Source organism: Hippopotamus amphibius, chromosome 9 (assembly GCF_030028045.1).
Source record: "Hippopotamus amphibius kiboko isolate mHipAmp2 chromosome 9, mHipAmp2.hap2, whole genome shotgun sequence".
Taxonomy (NCBI): Eukaryota; Metazoa; Chordata; class Mammalia; order Artiodactyla; family Hippopotamidae; genus Hippopotamus; species Hippopotamus amphibius.
In genome coordinates, this window is record NC_080194.1 from 82,742,262 (window position 1) to 82,763,120 (window position 20,859).

Here is a 20,859-nt window from a genome sequence, read left to right on the forward strand (position 1 = left end):
AATAAAAACTTACTTTAGTACCAGGAGAATAAAATTTATTTTTAGGTATGGGATCTACTACCTAGACTTATTGACATGTTCTTCTTAAAAGCAAGGGATATCTATTGTTGGAACCCTTTGCTAACTCTTCTTGACAATTTTCCCACCAAAAGTACAGATGTTGCTATCTATGGGAAATCTCAGTGCTTTCTAGAATTTTGATGTATATGTGTTTAAATCATGAGTTGCCTCTTATGTCTAGTCTTCCAAATTTCCTACTTTTCTCTTGGGCTTAGATATGGTCAGAGCAGATAAAAACTTAACTGGAATTGGTAGCCTTGAAGACGACCAATAAAGTACCGTTCCCACGTTGTTTCAAAAAAGAAAAAGAATAGACATGGGATCATCAGAGGCAAATATCTGACTTGGAGAGCCACCCCACCTTGTGTTTCTCCCTGGCCAGGATAAGCCCTCCAGTGACTGTTGAAGACTGAGATTTAGCAGTGGAAGGGGATCCCAAGAACTGGAGCCAGGGGTTGTAGAATCAGAGCATGACAAGTGGGGGGCTACAGGCAGCCCTTTCCAACTGACTGTTGCCTCTTTGTCCCGGGGTTCCTTTCTGTCATCAGCAGTGACAATAATAATGCTTCAGGAAGGAGATGTTTGTCTTACTTTTTTGTTGTTGTTTAAAATATTTTTTTTTGTTGAGGTTTGAGAATTTGTCTGTTTCCTCTACGCTACAGGTTGGCCTCGTTATGGTATTTTTATCACTGGAATCTGGGTTTTCAGCACAGTAATTTTTGTAGCAATCATGAGCATATTTGCAGGAGAAAACACTGTAGCACAATTCTAAAATGCACAGATTTTTAAGATATTCCATCTGGGGCCTATAAAATAGAGGATAAAGCTTGGTTGAAGTGCATTTATAGAGATTTCTTAAGGTAGTGGTCTTGGGTAGCATTTACAAGATTCTTTTAAACTTTTTGATTTGGGGGAATGTGAATCTAGTATTTGAAACTGTAATTCTTGTCCTATCACCCCATTCTGAGTTGAGATTTAAAAAGATGTGTGTGATCCAGGAAATAGCTTTGCATTTGATTAGTTAACATAATGTCTTAACCGAGAGGATGATGTCCTGTATTTTGCTAAAAAGGGGTAAACACTCAAACTTGAATAATGTGTGACTTTTTCAAAGGTAAAAATTCTTATAAACCCCAATGTTGATGAAATAATTTTATTATTAATCTCCTTTAATTATGTACAAAATAAACTAGATGCAAATTTCTTATAAAACTAAATTTGCACATTAATGCACATTGCACTAAAAATGCTAAATCTTCAAAAAATTATTTTTATGTTGTCAGTATGGAGTTTAATAATAGGAAGATACTTTTGCTTATTTCATATTTCACTTGTCTGTCTGATTTGATTCTTTTGATTTTAAGCATGTTTAACATTTTTTCTTTTTAATAATGAACTTGATATTAACTGCTGGTCCAATATTTTGTGGGCCAGTCACTTTAAAAGTGCACCATGATATACAATGCTGAAAAAAATTAAAAAACCCATTTGATGGAGCGCATGTATGCATTAATATTTACTTATTGTTGATGAACCGTAGTAATGTGGGATCTTTGTGATACACGTGTTCCTAATGTTGTGCTGTACCATCTGCTGTGTCATCTGCTTTTCAAGTTTGGCACGTTTATGCTGCCATGAGCTAGAAGATGATTTACAGCTCCTACTTTTCTTTTCACCTGTTTCAGAAACTTTCTTTGTATAGTATTCTGTAACATCATTTGACCTTCAGATGTCATAGATATGATCCAAAAGCACAAATGTACACTGGGCACTAAAATCTTATGTCATGTCTTCATTTTCTGGCCGATGAGCCAGGGTAAGCTTACAATAATTTAAGTTTCAGCAGTGCAGAAGCACAATGAAATTTAAAAAATATATATTTTCATAGCTTCAAAAATTCATCTGTAGATTAAAACTAAAATAGAGAAAAAGAACTAAAACCTGGTAGGTTTAAGAATCCTTCCAGAGTGAGAAGTGGCTACAGATTCACAGTGAATTAAATTGCCATAAGAGGAGACCTGTACTCAAGGCTTTCCTTTTATATAGAAGCTGTGTGTAGAATGCGTGAAGTGGAGGCCTGGGCTCACCCTGGGTTCAGATTTCACCCCTGTCATTTATTAGCTGTGGAATCTTGGGGAAACTGTCTGAGCTCTCTGCATTTCCGTTTCCTCTGTTGTAAAATGGAAATAATACTTATCTTTAAGGTTGTGGTGAGGATGGATAATAATATATGTAAGTAAACTCTTTCACCCGTAAACTTAATAAACTTAATAAGTGGTAGCTATCATTATTCTTTGGAATAATTGATCTCATAAGACAGATGTTTGGTAAGATGCATACATATACATGTATATGTATGTATCTTTATTCTTTCTTTTCTTCTTTTATCTATCTATCTATCTATCTATCTATCTATCTATCTATCTATCACCTGTCTACCTACCTATCTATCTATCTATCTATAAATCAAAGCAATTTTCTGCCTAATGGAAGTGAGAGGCAAGGGTGGTGAAGAGTATCAGAATTCTTTGGCACGGTTTTTCATACTGCACGTAGAGCCTTGCTTCCTAAAATTGTTTCCAAGTGAGCCGGGATTACCACTGGGGATGTATTATTACTCTCTTGTGCTGGGACAGAAAGGTGATTGAGGTCTACTGGTTAAAACATTTGAATCTTTCTCTGGTAGCTCTGATTTCAGTACTTGTACAATATTTTTAAAATCCTAATTTTATTATTAGTTATCCTAAAGACAAACTTATTTATGCAAATAAATTAGCAAGTTAATATTGCCTGATATTGACAGGGAATGACTAATCTACCTGACGTTTATGTATAAATCAAATTAGCGTTGCGGCAGATTGCTTTAAAAATGTACGTGGTTTTCCATAGGTATTTATTTACCAAATTCGGGACTTAAAAAAAAGGGTTGACAAGATGTGAGACAGACTGACTTAATGGTTTTAGGGAAATGTATAAAACTCTTTGTGGTTTGACCCAGTTAATTTGGCCAGTACTTATCAAGTATATTTGAACTGCTTCCTGGAGAGTTACCTTCCTATTTAGTAATAGCAGTGTGTGGTAGGATTTTAGTTATATGGTTTTGGCTACACAAAAGTTCATATCCCATTGCAGGAAACATGACTATGTGCAATTAAAAACCTGATATTTTAGTCTGTAATGCCCACCTCTGTCATAAGTGTATGAAGACAGTCTGTTGTACTTGTTTTAGCTACAAATCTCTATGACAGTCCTAAAAGTAAGATTTCCATTTACCCGCTGTTGGTCCTATGTCTGTAGAATCCTTAAGGTCATGATGAATATTTCACTGACTACCGAGCCATTTCTGTTTGTGAGCAAAGTAACAGGGCTTCTGGTGTTGGCTGTAGAACCCTCCCCACCCCCCTTAGATTTAAAAAAATCCTCTTGATAACATCCATTATTTGAACTCTTTTCGTTTTTGTGTCTGGTTTTTCTGTACTGCTACATCACATGCTTCGATAGTCATTTGGCCTTGGTACCTATCAAACTGTATGTTAAATAACTATTAGGTATCGATTTTTAAAAACTGACATAATAAAAAGTAAGTAGATGAGTGTTCGCTTCTGCAGAAGAGCAAATAAACTCAGTGGGCAGATCGTAAAGCTCTGGTGCTGATTCTCTTCAACAGCTGTTTAAGACTGTTGGACCGTTCCAATCATTTCTCTTCTGGTTTCCCAGAACGTTTTTAAACATATTAAATTAGTAGTGTGGTGAGTCATGTCGTAATTCCTAGGAACCTTTGCTGGGTTTCTCTCAATGTATGTTTATTCATTTATCAACATTTAGGAGGCACTGTTTTTGTGCAAGATGCTGCCCAGGTGTTGGGTATACAGTGGTCAGCAAAATAGGCATGGTTCCCTTCCCACAGGGAACTGACAAACTAGTGTTTAATCCAGATCCGGTGGAAATTTTTTACGTTTATGTCTTAAGTCTTTAGATATGAATATCTAGCCTCGTTCTTTTTCTCCCCCAGTATAATGAGGGAATTTTGTGATTTGAATGTAGGGGTGTATGTGACAAGGTTCCTGCCTCTGAAACAACGGTTTCCCGATAAGGTCTAAAAGTTTGGCCTGTTTTAGAGAAGAATGTTCATAATGAAAAGTAGGGGTGGCACTGGGAGCAGGGGTGTCTGTTTGAGTGGCAGGAACCTCTTAGTGCTAAGAAGAGTAAAAACTGCTTTTGGGAGATTTGTTGGTTGTCATTCAGGCTGAAAAGCTAAGGGATATCTGCGTTTCATGCTCCATTAAGGGACATATGATTTAGCCTATTTTATAGCCAAACGAGCTGTTATAACAATCTACTGATTTAAGACAATGAAAACTTGTCTTTGGATTGTTTCTCAACATTGATCTTCAAACCAGCATGGTTTATGATGCAGATTTTATATTTGTTTGGAGTAAAATGAGAAACAGCTAACCAAAAGACACGTAGTGATGACTTGCTAAAGCTAGATTTATTTTGAAATTGCTTTTTGGCCTACATTTTGTTCTGTTCCAATGAAACAATGATCGTAGATGGCAGTTCCTTTCTTCTCTTTTCTTTTCCTTTTTAACTTGGTAAATGGTTGGCATTCTTACATGGGACATACTGGTGTTTTGTTTTATTTTTAAATATTCCTGGTTATTGAAATCCAAGTCTGGGAACTATTGCTCTAAATTAAATTTAGTAAAGTATCAGTGTACAATTATCCAAATTGGGTATGCCTTCTTTGCTGTGTCTCATGCTAGATGTTTCTCCATCTATAAGATTTATGCCCACGTGTTTACGATGCATCAGTATCCAGTAGGATTCTCTCTCTGACCACAGACTTAAGTTGGCTTTTTATCCTTCTCCAGCAGAAATGAAAATGCCTCACTTAGTTTTAAGTGTACCTTCATTGTTCCGTATACTGAGGTCTTAAGACAAACACCTAAAGAGTCTCTCTCTCTATAAAAGCCGCTTTTTAGATGTTTTATTAGTCCTGCTGTTGGTTATTTTAATTAGTTGTATGTTTTATTTGTACCCCGAGGCTGTTCAAGCAAAGAATATAATTCAAATAAACAAAATACTATCTGATGTTTTGGAACACCCACACCTACCATCTGGGCCTTTCCTCTTAAGTACTTACTCAGGTTGGCAGGGAAGCTGGGAAGAGAAAAAGGAGATGATTATGTGCAGTTATGAAATGTTTTAAATGTAAGTTCTTGGAAAGCTTGATAACTAAGTAGTTTTTAAATTGCCAGTGCTCTTCGCTTCATAACCGATGGGCCTTTTCTAAGATAAACCCTGTGTTTTCATGAGAAGGGCCCATCTTTTCCATTGGGTACATGTTTCTAACAGTGTTTCCAGGATTCTGTGAAAACCCCACAGATAATTTGACTGTAAAATGGTGGGTAACATTTTCACAAAGCAAGAAAGTTTGCTAGGGAAATTTCTCCAATTTCTTTACCTGAATACAAAGAAAGGGGGCTGCTTCTCCAAGTTCTCACAATGAAATCGTAAACTAGTCTCTTGCTTCATTTTCAGCTTGGCTTTTTTTTTTTCTTTAATAAGAGCAAGCACAAACAGTCTCTTTTTTGCTTGCACACTGAAGTGCTGAACTATATGCTTTTGACTTAATTTTTAGAGCTGAAATTTTGTTGATTTTGGATACCTTTGCTGTTTTTTTTTCCCCCTTTCCTCTTTCATTAGTGCAGTCATTTTTGGAGTGTGCCAAAGATGAGGCGAAACTAGTGTAAGAGGTGCATACAAGCTTTTAAGTGCTTTTTCATTTAAACACAGCACTTGTAAAATGTTTGTCATAGAATCCTAAAGCTTGGGGAAAAATTGTGGTTTTCTCTCCCCCCCACTTGCGGACAGAACCTAAGCCACACTAAATTAGTAAATGTTCTACCTGACTAACATTCTCTAAGAAAAAGAAATACATCACTGTATACCACCAGCTATTTTTTTTTTTATAAATTTATTATTTATTTATTTATTTATTTTATTGGCTGTGTTGGGTCTTCATTGCTGCACACGGGCTTTCTCTAGTTGTGGCAAGTGGGGACTACTCTTCCTTGTGGTGCGTGGGCTTCCCATTGCGGTGGCCTCTCTTGTTGCAGAGCACGGGCTCCAGGTGCGTGGGCTTCAGTAGTTGCGGCACATGGGCTCAATAGTTGTGGCTCACGGGCTCTAGAGCACAGGCTCGATAGTTGTGGCGCACGGGTTTAGTTGCTCCGCGGCATGTGGTATCTTCCTGGGGCAGGGATCGAACCTGTGTCCCTTGCATTGGCAGGTGGATTCTTACCCACTGCGCCACCTAGGAAGTCCCACCACCAACTATTAATTTTTTTTAAATATACTTAAAATATGCTTATTAAATATTTTAAAAATATGTGATTTTAAAAATTCAGACCCCTGTCACTTTTGGAAACTTTTTTATACCTCAAAAAAGTTTTAAATGCTAGTGTTTATATATAATTCAAGAGGTAAAGATGTCAAAGATTTAAGAAATGAGATCAAGGTCTCTATAATCTTATTCTACTTCTACGTTATCTCCCCTCTGGCCATCTTTTTTCCCCAGGTACCTTGAATATAGGTATTCAATACATTTTTGTTGTATAAATGAGTGAGAAACTGCTTTTTTGTGTTTTTAGGCTACAGCTTCGAACTCCACTCATAATCTGTCTTAGAAAATTGGTTGAATGAAGAGGTTTTAGAAAATTAAGCTAAGAATCCAACTGACATCATTCTTATACTTTTAAGACCCAAATTAATCACCTGCCGTTAAGTAAACAATAACGTTATAATTCTCTCCTAAATCTCACCAAAAAACAAAACAAAACAAAAACTCCTCAAGTTGTACATAGAAGCCAGTGATAAATCCTTAAGGAGTCCAGCTACAGGGAATATGGATATTTCAACATATAACATGTATTCTACAAATGTCAGCTATGACATGAGTACAGTGTGATATGAAATATTTAAGAAATATACCAGAACTTAAGTATCTAAATGAGAATTGTGTCTTTAAAGAAGTCTGTCACCTTGGGAAGCTGTATATTTAATCTCACATTGCTGTTACTGTACCAAGTAATTTAGAGTTCTTTTGGAATTATCTTTACTGCTTATGGCACTTTAAAAAAATTTTGGTGTTCTTGAGTTTTTTGAAATAACCATTAATGAATTAATTGGGTGATGCTGATAGAGTTAAGACTATATGGGGTTAAAAATCAGGTGTAATTATAACCTAATGAGATTATTTTTGTATCTTGTTTATACATGGACACTGAAAATAATTAACAAAGGATTTTCAGAAAAGTTTTTCAGAGAGGAGCATCGTTGGAAGAAGTTTCTCTGTCTTCCGGGTTGGGTCTCTCTGCTGCTATGTTTTCCAGTGGTGTTCGCGCGTATTGTATGTGTGTGTGTGTCTCCTGATTCAGTATGTCCTTGAATCGTTTCTTTGGACCATCCTGTTTACTGTTGCCCAATATAATGTCACGAAGCAGCTGCTGCTGTCTGATGTACATGCAGCCCCGCAGAGTTGTTCCAACAAGCTTTGCTTCATGTCTGGTGTTCAGGCTGGACCCAATGCTAAAACTGTGTCTCAGGCTCTCCAGTTGGACTAGAACTTCACGCTGTATTGTGCTGTGTTTAGAAAGATATCCCAATCTTAACTGATTTGTTTTCTTATTTTCACTTCATCAGGACGTTGTATCTTGATCATTTCTTTGATGTGAATGGTCTATCAAAGCTTCCGGAAATGCAAGTTTTCTTCCTACAGGCCAGTGACTTATGAACGTGCTTGAAGAGTCCCATTCTCAGTGCTCGGTGCACAGACTTGGTGCTGTGACAGCTTTGATGCAGCCGTGTCCGACCTAATTCCCATTACCAGCTCAAACAAAGCAGAGCTCCTGAGAAATCTAGACGCCTTCAGTTATTTTATGCAGCCAAGTTTAAACATGGATGAGGTACTTGGAAACTAGTATCACTATGTTCCAGATCTCTAGGAAACTCATAACACAGTAGGTCATGTAATATAAAAATCATCTGATGGAGGTCCAGTGCTTAACCAGCACTGATTCAAGTTTGTTTGCAGCAAAGATATTTCTTCTTAGATTTTGAATTTTTCTTCTTTTGCTTTTTCCTCAGAGTTTGACTGTATACATTAGAATATATTTCATGGAAATGATTTTCTCCTTCGGTTCTTATTTCCTTGTTATGAAAAGGAAATCTAAACCAAACCCCATGAGGGTGTCTTTCGTCATGGCCAGGGAAAATTTGTTCCATTTGGTAAGGTCTGAGCGAAGCACGGGGCTTGTTAACAGCTATATTAAATTTATTACCTAACACTTATCATCTAGAGCTCTTTTTTAAATGTCTTCACATTCCTCCTTCTCATTCTCCATCGAAGGTTAGCCAGATATCAGCCTGTTCAAGGTTAGCTAGTTCTTCGCAAACTTAAACTTTTGTGTTTGCCATTTGTTTTGTGGTTACCGTCATTCTGTTATTTTTTCCCGTGAAGCCAGTTCCAATGACAAACCTGGACATCTACTGAGAGTTGGATTTGTGACAAGTGTTGATTCTGTGATGCCTGCAGAGCAGTCCCCTTGAAACATGCGGTATTTTGTGTTTTTAATACTCTCTCCCAAGTCACTTTTTAGAATTTCACTGTCTGTGTGCAGCTATGCTTTTAAATACTTGTAATGCTCATGTACAGCTCACTGTGGACGCCAGAATTATCTTATCTCCACAATTCTTGGTTTCCTGTGCTCTAGAAGCAGGAAGAAATAGCCTCTTTGAAAGAGAGTGGAACAGGAACACTTGACTTTTTTTTTTAAACACACAAATATTGTGAATAGAACCCGACTGGGCCCTCGCTCAGACCCCTTCTCTTTCGGTGTGTAATGCAGACCACGGCGGCTCCTACTGCAGCTGGCAGCCCCTCACTGTTGCCTTTTTCTGCTTGTGACCTTTGATCTCCGTGACCTTTCCTGGGGTTAGTCCTGGGCCCTTTTCATTGTGTTGGAGCTGAAGTGGCTCATGTGGAGTTGATTATTTCTTTGCTCATTTGGCCTTTTTGGTGCCATACCTCCAAGTCACTTCCATTTTCTTCCTCGACTTTTGATGGTCCACAGTGAAAGGAAATGCTTCTGCAGGCAGCAGGATCAATGTGTATGCTTGGCTGACTTGATTGAGACTCCGGAGAAGTGGGGGAAGGGTTGTGACGTCTGTAGGTGTCAACACTGTAAGAAAGGTCCATCCTCATGACTGAGTGATCCTTCTGAGCTCATGAAGCGGGTACCGCCAAGAGCTGCATTTCCGACGGCGACGAGGACTGAGTTCTGATGAGGAGAGAGTGCTGCCAGTTGTTGACCTGGCCTGGGTGTTGGACACCCCGCAGCTCTACTTTCGCAAGATTTATAGGTTCCTCGTCCTGCCTCCCAGACAGGTGGGAGGATGCATCGGTGTCGGTTGCACATGACTGCTTGAAGGGGTTCTCTCGTTTCTCAAAGTGCGAAGAATAGCCCCCCGAGGTGCACATGCTGACTGTCAGAGGGTCTGATTTTGCTACCAGACTTAGGAAAGCACTTTCTTGCCTTCTCCTCTCCTCCCCCTCCTCCTGGCCCTACCCACACCTCCAGTCAGACCACTGAAGGATGCCTGCCAGCTGTTACTCTAATTTCTTGGGACCCCGTGCGGGCAGCATGAAGACCGTCCCGGATCAAAGGCTCTAGTGAAGGAATGCACCTGGTTACCTTACGCAGTGGTAGCTTTGAAAGGTAAATGGGTGTGAAATTCAGGGACATTTGGAAACTCATGTTTAAGAGTGAGTCTGATTTCCATCCCTGGTATATCATTTTCCTTTTTTGGGAAAAAAAAATCTGTTTTATTAGTAGTATTGATAATGTGGGTTATTTTGAGTGAGGAATTGTTACCCCTTTAAAGGTGATTTTATTTTATTTTATTTTATTTTACATTTTATTTTATTTTATTTTTTGGCTTCAGCCCAAGGCCCCCTCCCCCATAGGGATAACAAGTTCCTCTGTCCGCCACTGCCTCTTGAGACTCTCTCAAGCACTTTAGGTTTCTTTCCGCTTGCCTGCCAGGTCTTTCTTAGAGTTTCTCTTCTATCCAACTCACCTCATTAGCTCCACACCTTAAGATGAATCCTCTTCATCCCCCGCTGCCCTCCAAACAGCAGGAACAAACCACAGAAAGCCCTGCTGCTTCTTGTGCGTTTCCTGTCTTAGTGAAGGCACGGCATCCACACACTCACTTGTCCAAGTCGGCAATCTGGACAGCAGCCTTCGTGCCTTTATTTATGGCCGAAACAGTGGGGAAACAGAAGTGGACAGACAGTGGATTCCAAAGATGTCTAAGAGATGTATTCCTTCCCAGTGCACATCATCCACTATCCAAGTCCTATCAATTCTACCTCCTAAATAGCTTTTAGATATGCCCATGTCTTAACGTTTTTTTTAATCTTTTACATTTATCCCCTGATATTTCTCTAGTACAGGTCCCCATTCTCTTTCACAGCAGCCTCCTAACCCCTCTTCAGCCATCCTCCACATTGCAGTGTAAATGATGTTTCAAAGGCACAAGTCTGACCTTGTCCCTTGCCTGCTTAAAAGCTATTAATACTCCCCTCTCAGGAAAAAAGCCGAACACCCTAACCTGCTTTATTTTGTTCTTTATGCTCTAGCTTCTGCTCACCTGTGTGGCCTTACCTCTTAGGGCTTATTATCCCCTTGACCTTACTCTCCTCTCCAGCGCATTCTTCCTTGCCCTCTCTACCTCTGATTCTGCACACACACTCGCCCTTCTGCTAGGAATATGCCCCTCCCCTTGCTTTTCCTCCCTGCTCTCAAACTTCTCCATCAGATTCACTAAGCGTTGTTTCCTCTGGGACGTCTTCTCAGCCTCTGAGTCTCGGTTGGGTGACCCTTCAGTTTTTCCCATAGCACCTGTACTCCCTTGATTCTGTGGCTCACCAATCTCTTCCTTACTCACCTACTTTAATTCCTGAAAACCTTTATTTCCTAAAAGGCTTGCTTCTTCTTCTTCTTTTTGTTTTTGGCTGTGCCCTGCAGCTTACAGGATCTTAATTCCCAACCAGGGATTGAACCTGGGCCATGGCATTGAAAGTGCCAAGTCCTTACCACAGGACTGCCAGGGAATTCCACTAAAAGCCTTGCTTCTTAGTGAAAACCATTTCCATTGATTTTGATGGGAAAAAAAAATCATGTGTTCCATCCCAAGCCAAGAGAGCTACAGTGTTTTCACAGGTAGAAATATAAATCAACTAGGCAATAAAAACAAATGTGCGTAGAAAGCGATAAACAGCATTTTGAAAGTAAGTGAATAGTTTGTTCCTAAATATATTGCAGTGAGTTTATTGTGCTCAGCAAAGGAGAAAGAGAAGATGTGAGGGTGGTTGCTGGTAAAGGAGGGCTGGTGAGGAAGTCCTTCAGAGGTGGGAGAGCCGGGAAGTAGACTTGGAGACAGGAAGTCTTTTAAAGGCATATAGTTATCTTACATTCACTTGGCACTTAAAAATAAAATTACAGCACACAAAAGCATCTTATGGAAAAATAAAGGCTAAGCACCAAAGTATTCCACCAGTCATGGAAATGATGAACACCCACTGCAGACCGAAGAGTAGAGAAACACTCGCCGTCCTTTCTCTCTTGGCATCTGTTCACAGAGCATCCAAATAGATATTGCAGGCTGTTCAAATTCCTCTAGATGATATTTTCTGACTAAAAAACGTGGTGTCGTGTAAACTGGTGGGTGTGTCTTTGCCCGAAGCATCAAAGTTCCAACTTTTAGTTTCTGATTGGAAAATTATATAAAAGTTTTATACCAAATAAAAAGAAGCCATCCACAAGGTGGAATAACTTCGCAGGAGCCCTTGCGACGAGGCGTTTAGTCGTTATGTTAGGTGTCTATGTTCAAATGGCTTCTTTGGTTGTCACCTGTCTTCACCTGACTGGAAGCCTCCTGAAGGGAGCTGTCCTGCCTGTTTTATCCTTGGCTGAGTTCCCAGCATAGCACAGCGCCCAACATGTAGTAGGCAGGTGCTAAGTATTTGTTGAATGAAGGATGAATTCCTCTGCTTTGAACTCTTTCAATGCTTTTTACTGTCTCATTTAACTTATTATACTTTTCTTTATTCCAAAGTTAATTAATTCAAGCCCTCTTTTCCTAATTAGGCAGCAGTATCCTTTAGTTCAGGAATTACGTCATCCTCATCTTCCTCATCCTTATACCTTCCCAGGATCTTGCCCCAAATGGATGCCCTACATATGGAGTTAATTGATTGAATGAATATTTCTTGGAAAAAGTAAGCTTCTTTGGTGCCGGAAATGCAGGAATCTTTTTAGCTAAATTATTTAAATATTCAGAATGAAGAAAACTTTGAGAGGAGTTTTAAAGTTGGATGTGATTAAGGCCAAGGTGGTTCAATGGGTTAAAAAAAATATGTTTGACTTCCATAATTGAAACTGTGCTGAATGAATCAGTACCAAATAAAAAAATTTAAAGTAGACGTGCTTTATTTTTTCTTTTGTTTAGTGATTGCCGAAAACTCATTTTTTCCTCCATAGTTGAGAAATAGGATGTTTTGAAATAGATGGTTTGAAAATAAGGATCGATCTTTTTTTAAGAAGGAAATTACTGTTTCACGAAGAATAAAAAACCTTTAAAAAAGAAAAGTAATAAAGAATTTTCTATTTTGAAGAACAGTGCTGATCCCAAAGCTGAATTTTTGTTCACAAATTAATCACAGTTTTTCCCTAAGCCTCAAAGAAAACTATAAGAAAGTCTGATATAAGAGTCTCGGGAGGGGCAGCTTTGATCATCCTTAGGAAAGCAAAGGCGTTCCTTTAAAAAACAGAGGAATCAAATCTAGAAATTCAGGAAAGACTTTTCCCAAGGGATTATTCTGGCAGCATGTTGAAAAGGGGTTATAAAAGCATGAAGTTCACAACCTGAACAATAAGTTAAGTAAATGTTAGGGAACTATTTCCTTTCTTATTCTGCGATGAGGCATACCTTTAGCTGCCCTTTGCCAAGAGAAATTCTCCTAAGCCTGGGATGGCTTAAAAGTACAGTTCGTAATGCAAGACAAATTGCCTTCTCTGTAGGCATGCAGGAAAGGCTTCGAGAAAGCCCTGTAACTTAGGAGATACTAGCTAGTCTTCAGGCCAGGACTCAAGGAGCAGCACTTGGGCCATATGAGGGTGGGGATGGGGAGGAGAGTGGGTAAAAATGAGAATTTTTTACTGCATGGAGGAAATGGTTATCCCCCAATTTGTAGGTTGACTGGGGTACTATACTTAGCTGCTCTTTTTTTTTTTTTGGTACCCTGGAGTGACTGCACTACCAGGTGCTTTCTTAGGAGCAAAGTGACTGCTGAGCATCTCCTCAGACGCTTAAGTCAGCCACTCGGATCTGTAGTGAAAATAATGGAATTATGTTGGCCAGTAACTTCCTCTAAGGATATGAAGGAGGTAAAAGGGCTTCCTCATGACCATGTTAATTCCTTCTGAGACCAGTCAGTTGGATAAGCCTTAACAGTCCTGTTTTTCACATGGGAAATTGATCGGGACTTTGCCAACATCCAAATAGTAAGGCCAGATTGAACCCAATTTATTTATTTATTTATTTTTTAAAAAATTATTTACTTGTTTGTTTATTGGCTGTGTTGGGTCTTTGTTGCTGCATGCGGACTTTCTCTAGTTGTGGCAAGTGAGGGCTATTCTTCATTGTAGTGTGCGGGCTCCTCATTTTGGTGGCTTCTCTTGTTGCGGAGCATGGGCTCTAGGCATGTGGGCTTCAGCAGTTGCGGCACGTGGGCTCAATAGTTGTGGTTCACGGGCTCTAGAGCGCAGGCTCACCAAGGAAGTCCCGGAACCCAATTTAAAATCCAACTCCTTGAGTTATTTTACTACCTCTAGTAGCTTAGGGAAGTAGATAGGGGTGTGTGTGTGTGTGTGTGTGTGTGTGTGTGTGTGTATGCACTTTATGGACACTAAAAGCAGTAAGGAAGAGAGAATAATGTTTTGGGATGAACGGTAATTTACTATTTTGAATACCAGCAAATATTGCCAAAAAGTGTCTGTCAGCAGTTTTTGCATACAAATTTATTTTTAAAGAAATACATGTTACAAGTTAAAATCACATAGTATAACAACAGTGACCCTTGACTTACTTTAAATGAATTTTGGGTAAAAAGCAGAGATTTTTCTGCCATGGTGTTTTTTGTAATTGAAAGTTCAGAGATGGACAAGGTTTGATTAGTGTCCATTATTTGTATTCTTTCTGTAGTTACTTTCATGAAAATTTAGAATATTGTTAGAGAAATCCCTAACAGATTAGACAGTGAATGTTGCTTTATGCCCTATAAAATATTTTAATTAATTTCTCAAATTCATGTTTTATAACCACCCTTTGCTTACCTCAGTGCAGGGATATAAACAGTATGCTGGTGAGGGAGCCCTCTGACTGTGCTGGTGCTGGTTGCTGGGGATGGGGTTGTGCCTCGTTGCCGTCTTTTTGGAAAACAGCTTGACACTCTATATATCAAGAGTCTTAAAAAATGTTTTTACTCCTTGGCCCAATAATTCACTTTTAAAAAATCAATTCTAAAGACATAATTAGAAGCATGGGTAAAGATTTAATGGACAAAGATACTCAAAACAGCATTATCAGTAATAGCAAAAACAAAAACAAAAAAACCCCAAACAAAAAATATACATATATACACTCAAATAAAAAAATTTAGCCTAACTATCCAAAAGGGAATGGCTAAGCAAATTGAGTATATTCAATAAGTACCTATAGCTGTTACAAATTATGTTTATGAATAATTTAAAAATGTAAACATGATCATTAGATGATAAATGAATAAATCAGGATTTAAAACTATATTCTGTATATATTATGATCTCCAGTTATGTAAATATAGACAATATGAAAAGAATTAGTTGAAAATGCATTGAAATATTGATGTGTTGTCTTTAGGTGGTGGAATTGTCATGCTTAACTTTCTTTTTTGTACATTTATTTATTCCACATTTTCTATACTAAATGTATAAGTTTTTTGGTCATTGAGTATTTGTTGAAACTTTCTGTTAACAATTTTCTGCTTGATAAACTAGCATATTCATTGTACGATATGTGAAAAAAAAAAACTTTGTTTAAAATATCACCTGGCATTATGTTAACCACATTGGATGCTTTAAAGAAAATTCTAAGTGAGAGAAACACTGCAGTCTGAAAAACGACAATGTAATTTAAATCAGAATTCTGTTCCATCTGATGTGATTTAAATCAGAATTCTGTCTTTAAATTTTACATGAGAGTATTTGAATAGTATGCATGCCAAAGGTCAGACAGCCTTTGGCAAGTGATGTGTGATGGAGTGGGCTGTTGTCCTCTTACTGTGGACTTTTTCTTGGCTGGCCACTGTTTCCAGATCAGAAAAGGAGGATGGGATAACAGTTTCTATGCAGAGGAAATTAGGGCTGTTGTCTCCCTCACCAAGAAAAAGTTTTGTGGATAAGAAAGGTGACATACGTGTTAAGGACACTGATCTGTGTGTGAGAAGATGGCAGTAACCTTGTTCAGTTGTGATTAACTTGGTCAAACAGATTGTTCATTTGCTAGAGCAATGCAGGGATATGATATATATTTATATTTATGCACATATAAATTATAAATATATAAAATTTATATATACTTATACACAGTTATAGTATACACCTATATATTTATATATAGATGTTAAATATATGTATTAAAATATATATATGTTAAAATATATTTTTTGTTTTCCAATAACTTAACTAGTCAAATAGCAATAACACTAATATTATTAAGAAGTTTCTTCTTTGGACACATATAGTACTTTTGAAAATGACATAGTAGTGCCATGCATATATAATTTTCTAGCAGTGCTAATGCATATACTCTGATTTATACATCATCTAACCTCCTTGTGGTCAGGGATGTTTATTTGTGAGGTTGGACCTAAGTTGCTCTTGGTGGCTATTGAACATAATTTAAATCTACCTGACCCGTAGAGCAACAGAACCCAGGTCCTTGTTCTGAATATCACAATTCTCTAGCAAGCTTGTCATAGATAAATATAAACCAAGTCAACAAATATTTACTCAATGACTGTCAGGGTCATAATTTCTTTCCGACCTCCTAAATTAACTGACAGCATGTTAACCTAATAGAAAGGCCTATTCCTGCGTGATAATATTTAGGTAGCAGTAATGAGCTGTGATGTTTTAAAGGACAGCTGTAAAGTAACTCACTGGATCATGTGCTAGGGTTAAATTTGACTCTGGAATTTGTTTCACTGCTTTTCAATAAATAAATAGTTGAGAAAAGATTTGGCAAAAGGAAGAAACTCTCTTCCTTGTCCTCATCCTCTCAGGAAAGTGTCTCCTGTTAACAAGTTGTTTGAATGTTTACTTTGCCTTGACTGCTTAGGAGTGGTGTGTCAGTTCTTACCCTTGAACCAAGGGAAGAATTCAAATAAACCAAAGGAAGTTTTCACACAGCTGGCCCCTTCTGCCAGTGGGTGGTACCAAAGTATTTTCTCCCACTTTTTAAAGAGCTCAGCAAGAAAATATTTAAAAGGCAGTGCTTGAACTGATAGTAGATAAACTTGAGTTTGCAACTTGGAGATTTTGGAGTATCTGGTGTAGAGAAGTGAGCAGATCCCGGGAAATATTTGATTTATTCAAAGTCATATTTAAGGCACCTTGTTTTGTATTGCTACCCAGTTTTATCAACAGTTAGAATTAACCTTTCTTTGCACAGATAAGTGCACGCATAGAATTCTCATTTCTAAAATGTCATTAATGTAGCTCTGGCGTTACATTTTGTTGTATTTTGTAGTCACAGATTCTGTGTCCTGGCCAGGCAGGAATGTGGGGGAGAATTTGTCAACATAATAACCACTCTTTGATCTCTAGCTTAGCATAGTGCTTGGCATACAGTAGGCACTTACTGTAAGTTTGCTGATTTTTGAAATCATATGAGTGAATACGTGAATGGAGGAGTAAAAACATAGCTAAGTTACACTGAATTCAGTTGAGATAACAGTTCTCATTAAATACTACTCCTTAAGGTACTTTTGGGAATTACATTATATTAAGGTATTCCTTTCATTTTGAGAAACATCAGGTGCCTCTTTTCTGCCTGGCATTAGAATTTTCAGAGTTGGATATGACATCATCCTTGCCTTCAAAGAGGACATAGTTATGTAAGCATAAATTGCAGAACAGCGTAGCGAGTGCGGTGGTAGACAGTAACCAAGGTGTAGAGAGGCAGCACAGAGAAGGAAGGAACCGTATCTGGAGGATGGCGTGGACCTTGCAAACATTCCTAATTTATCTTGTTTGCTGTCCATCTCTCCCACAGAATGGAAGGTGTACATATTTGTCTGTTACTTATTTTTACTTATATATATTTTAAATGCTGTATCCCCAGCTCCTAGAATAGTACCCATCATATAATAAACATTCAATAAATATTCATTGCATGAATGGATAATTTTCCTTCCAAAAGGAATTTACTGACTATATTTCACCAATGAGATATTATAGTGATGTTTACCCACGTCCTTACTAGTGCTGGGTTTTGCGAAACTTTTTTTTTTAGCTTTGTAAATGTGTTATCTCTGTATTAAAAAAAAAAACCACAAAAACAAACCTTTGCATGGCTACCATCCATCCATGCCAAGCAATTCTATTTTTCTGCTGCCCTTTTGTAGCAAATCCTTGAAGGAGTTTTCTGTGCCTGTTTCTTCATTTCCTCCCTTCCCATTCTGCCCTGAACCCATCAGGCTTTTGTCTCTTCTCCACTGGAACATTTTTGCTGTATCACCAGTGGTCTTTATTGTGGCTTTCTGATGGTGTCTCCTCTTTTTCAACGTCTCAGCCGTGATTGAGACAGCTGATGACTCCCTTCTTCCAGAAATATTTTCCATTTTTCTCCCTGGACTCAACATTCCCCTGGATTTCTTCCTATTTCTTTGGCTACTTCTTCTTAGTCTCCGCTATTACTTCTTTCTTCTCTAATCAGCCTCTAAATGTTGGAGTATCTCTTCTCCTCTATCATATTTTCCTAGCACTCATCTAGTGCCAAGGCTTTAATAGGTCTCACATCTGCATTTTCACTCGGACTTCTCCCCACAGCTCCAGACTCCTATATGCAACTGTTGACTAGACGCTAGTACTCGGATGCCTCGCGGATCTCAGATTTACCTTGGCCAAAGCACAACTGTTGAGCAACCTCCTCTTCAACGGTTTTCCCCTCTCCAGTCTTCTCCATTTCAGGAAATGGAAATTTTATTTATTCTGTTACACCCAAAACTAAGAGTTGTCCTTGACATATCTCTTTGTCTCACACTCTCTATCCAAGGCTTCAGCAGATTCTGTTGTTTTACCTTCAGAATATGTTCTGAATCCGGTGATTTCTCACCAGCTCCACTGTTAACTCACTGCTCTCACTCCCTACGTGCTTAGGTCTCTCCCAAGTGATCACGGCACCTCCCACTTGGTCTCCCTCCTCCATCCCTGCCCCACGTCAGTCTAGTCTCCACCAGCCAGTGATCTTCTTAAAGCATGAGATCCCATCACTCCCTTCTCTAAGTCCTCTGAGGGCCTGCCATCACACTTAGAATAAATGCCAAAGTCTTCACCGTGGCGTTTGAAGCTGGGTGGGATCTAGCCCAGCTTTCCTCTGTGCTCTTTTCCTGGCTCATCCCACTCTTACCACAGTGGTCTTTGGATGCTCTGCAGACAAGCTCAGTTCCCACACAGTCCTGCCCTTGGTGTTCTCTGCACAATCCATGAGTCCCCCCTCTGAATAAAGGGAAGAAAACCAGGAGTACCTAACTCATAGGGTTGTCATGAAGGTTCAGTTAATATATGCAAAGCACTGAGATGGTGTCTGGCTTGTACAAGCACTATATAGATGTAGGTTTATTATTTTGTTTTTGTTATTGTTTCTATTTTAAGGAATGTAGAGGAGGAATGCATTTTGGTTGTGTTGAGTTTTAGATGGTTGTGAGATGTGCTAGAGGCTATTATACATTCATTTAGAATGACTGGTTCAATGTAAAATAAGTGTCTTAGTATCTTGGAAGAATGAACAGAACTTCTAACTTTAATGTCTAGAGATTAGTTTGTGAATTGGGAAGATGTGGATCATGTAATGTCTTGTATTTGACGTACTCTATACAGAGCTTTTAAAATAGAGGGCAGCCATTATGTTCACAACTCCGGCTATTCAGATGAAAAATTTCAACTGTTTGTTTGTTTATTTTTGGCTGCTAGAGTCTTTGTTGCTGCGTGTGGACTTTCTCTAGCTGTGGAGAGCGGGGGCGTCTCATCTTGGTGGCTTCTCTTGTTGCGGAGCACGGGCTCTAGGCACGTGGGCTTCAGCAGTTGTGGCTCAAGGGCTCTAGAGCACAGGCTCAGTAGTTGTGGTGCACAGGCTTAGTTGCTCCGCGGCGTGTGGGATCTTCTGGGACTAGCAATCGAACCCGTGTCACTTGCATTGGTTGGCAGGCGGATTCTTAACCACTGTGCCACCAGGGAAGTCCTCAACTGTTTTTGTACTTTAGAATTTTTTTTTTTTTTTGATCTCTTTTAGTGAGCCAAGGCCTGGATTTTGCTCTGCAAGTCTGTCCTGCCGCTTCTGTAATCTGGCGCTATGCATCCAGATCCTGGGCCCTTGCAGACACTGCTGTATGTTACGCTCCCGATTCTGTGCTCTTCTGTGAGTCCAGGTAAGAGGAGATGAATGGTAGTTTGTGACTGAAGCTTTTCCTCGTCTTCATCCTATGAAAAACTTCGACTTTAATGCTTCACCATTAGTAATGGTTTCTAAAGACATTTCTAAGATTTGTTTGACTAGTGGAATGATTTTAAAACTTTGATTAATTAAGCAATTTAAGGGTCTCCTTCTGAGTAGTGCTTCTGGGCATTCACAGCCCTTCCCATCATTGTCCTTGTAATTTATTGCTTTGGTTGCTTTGAAAATAAATATTTTCTGATCGTGCTTTTTTCAATGAGGATATGTTACAAATTTCTGAATCTGGAAATTATAATAGGAAGAAAACGCTGACTACATACCACCAAAGAGGAATTTTAGAATCAGTATGTAAGAGCGCTCAACTTGGAGTGAGAGAACTTGGTTCAAATCCTAGGTCTCACGACGTTGCCTAATTTATTATCTAACTCTTTGGGTTCCTGAAAAGCTTAAATGTGTTTATTATTAAATGTGTATATAAGCCCAAGGCTAGCATATGGCGCATATGCATTTCTTTTTATTTTAGATTTATGTGAAGATTTATATAGGAGTATATACAAACATGGTGATGTTCATTTGTTAAGTACTATTTATTTATTATCTTTGTTAAAAATACTGTAGAACTACATTCTATTTAGTAAGGGAAAGTTGATTTAGTAGTTTTATTTCTGTTTTTGTTTGGCTAAATAGCAACCTCAGATTCAGTCAAGGCATTTCCCTTAATCTTTATTTCTGGTAAAATAGCCTATAAAAGTAGATTCAGCAATTATATTGGTTTTTTTCCTTTAAATATTTTATTATATCAGATTAACAATATTCCTGTCCCCCATCCTCTCTTTTGGGTGGAGGAGAGGGATCTGTTTTGATACTTGAGTGCAAGAACCCCTGTCCCCCAAGTTCCTGGAGAAATAGACATAACAAATGAAACTATTCCAAACACCAAATAAAAATATTAAG

General features: G+C 38.5%; 1 protein-coding gene across 6 annotated transcripts in view; it reads left to right on the top strand.

The window, feature by feature from the left end:
* The window catches only part of CDON (cell adhesion associated, oncogene regulated), a 97,704-nt gene that overhangs the window by 15,305 nt on the left and 61,540 nt on the right, over nucleotides 1–20,859 (top strand). For all 6 annotated transcript variants that reach the window (XR_009055536.1, XR_009055535.1, XR_009055537.1 and 3 more), the window contains exon 2: nucleotides 19,744–19,879. Coding sequence is in view for 3 of the 6 variants with exons in the window: in XM_057749725.1 (XP_057605708.1) it covers nucleotides 19,804–19,879 (76 nt within the window). In the remaining 3 variants the exon portion in view is untranslated. The remainder of the gene's footprint in view (nucleotides 1–19,743; nucleotides 19,880–20,859) is intronic.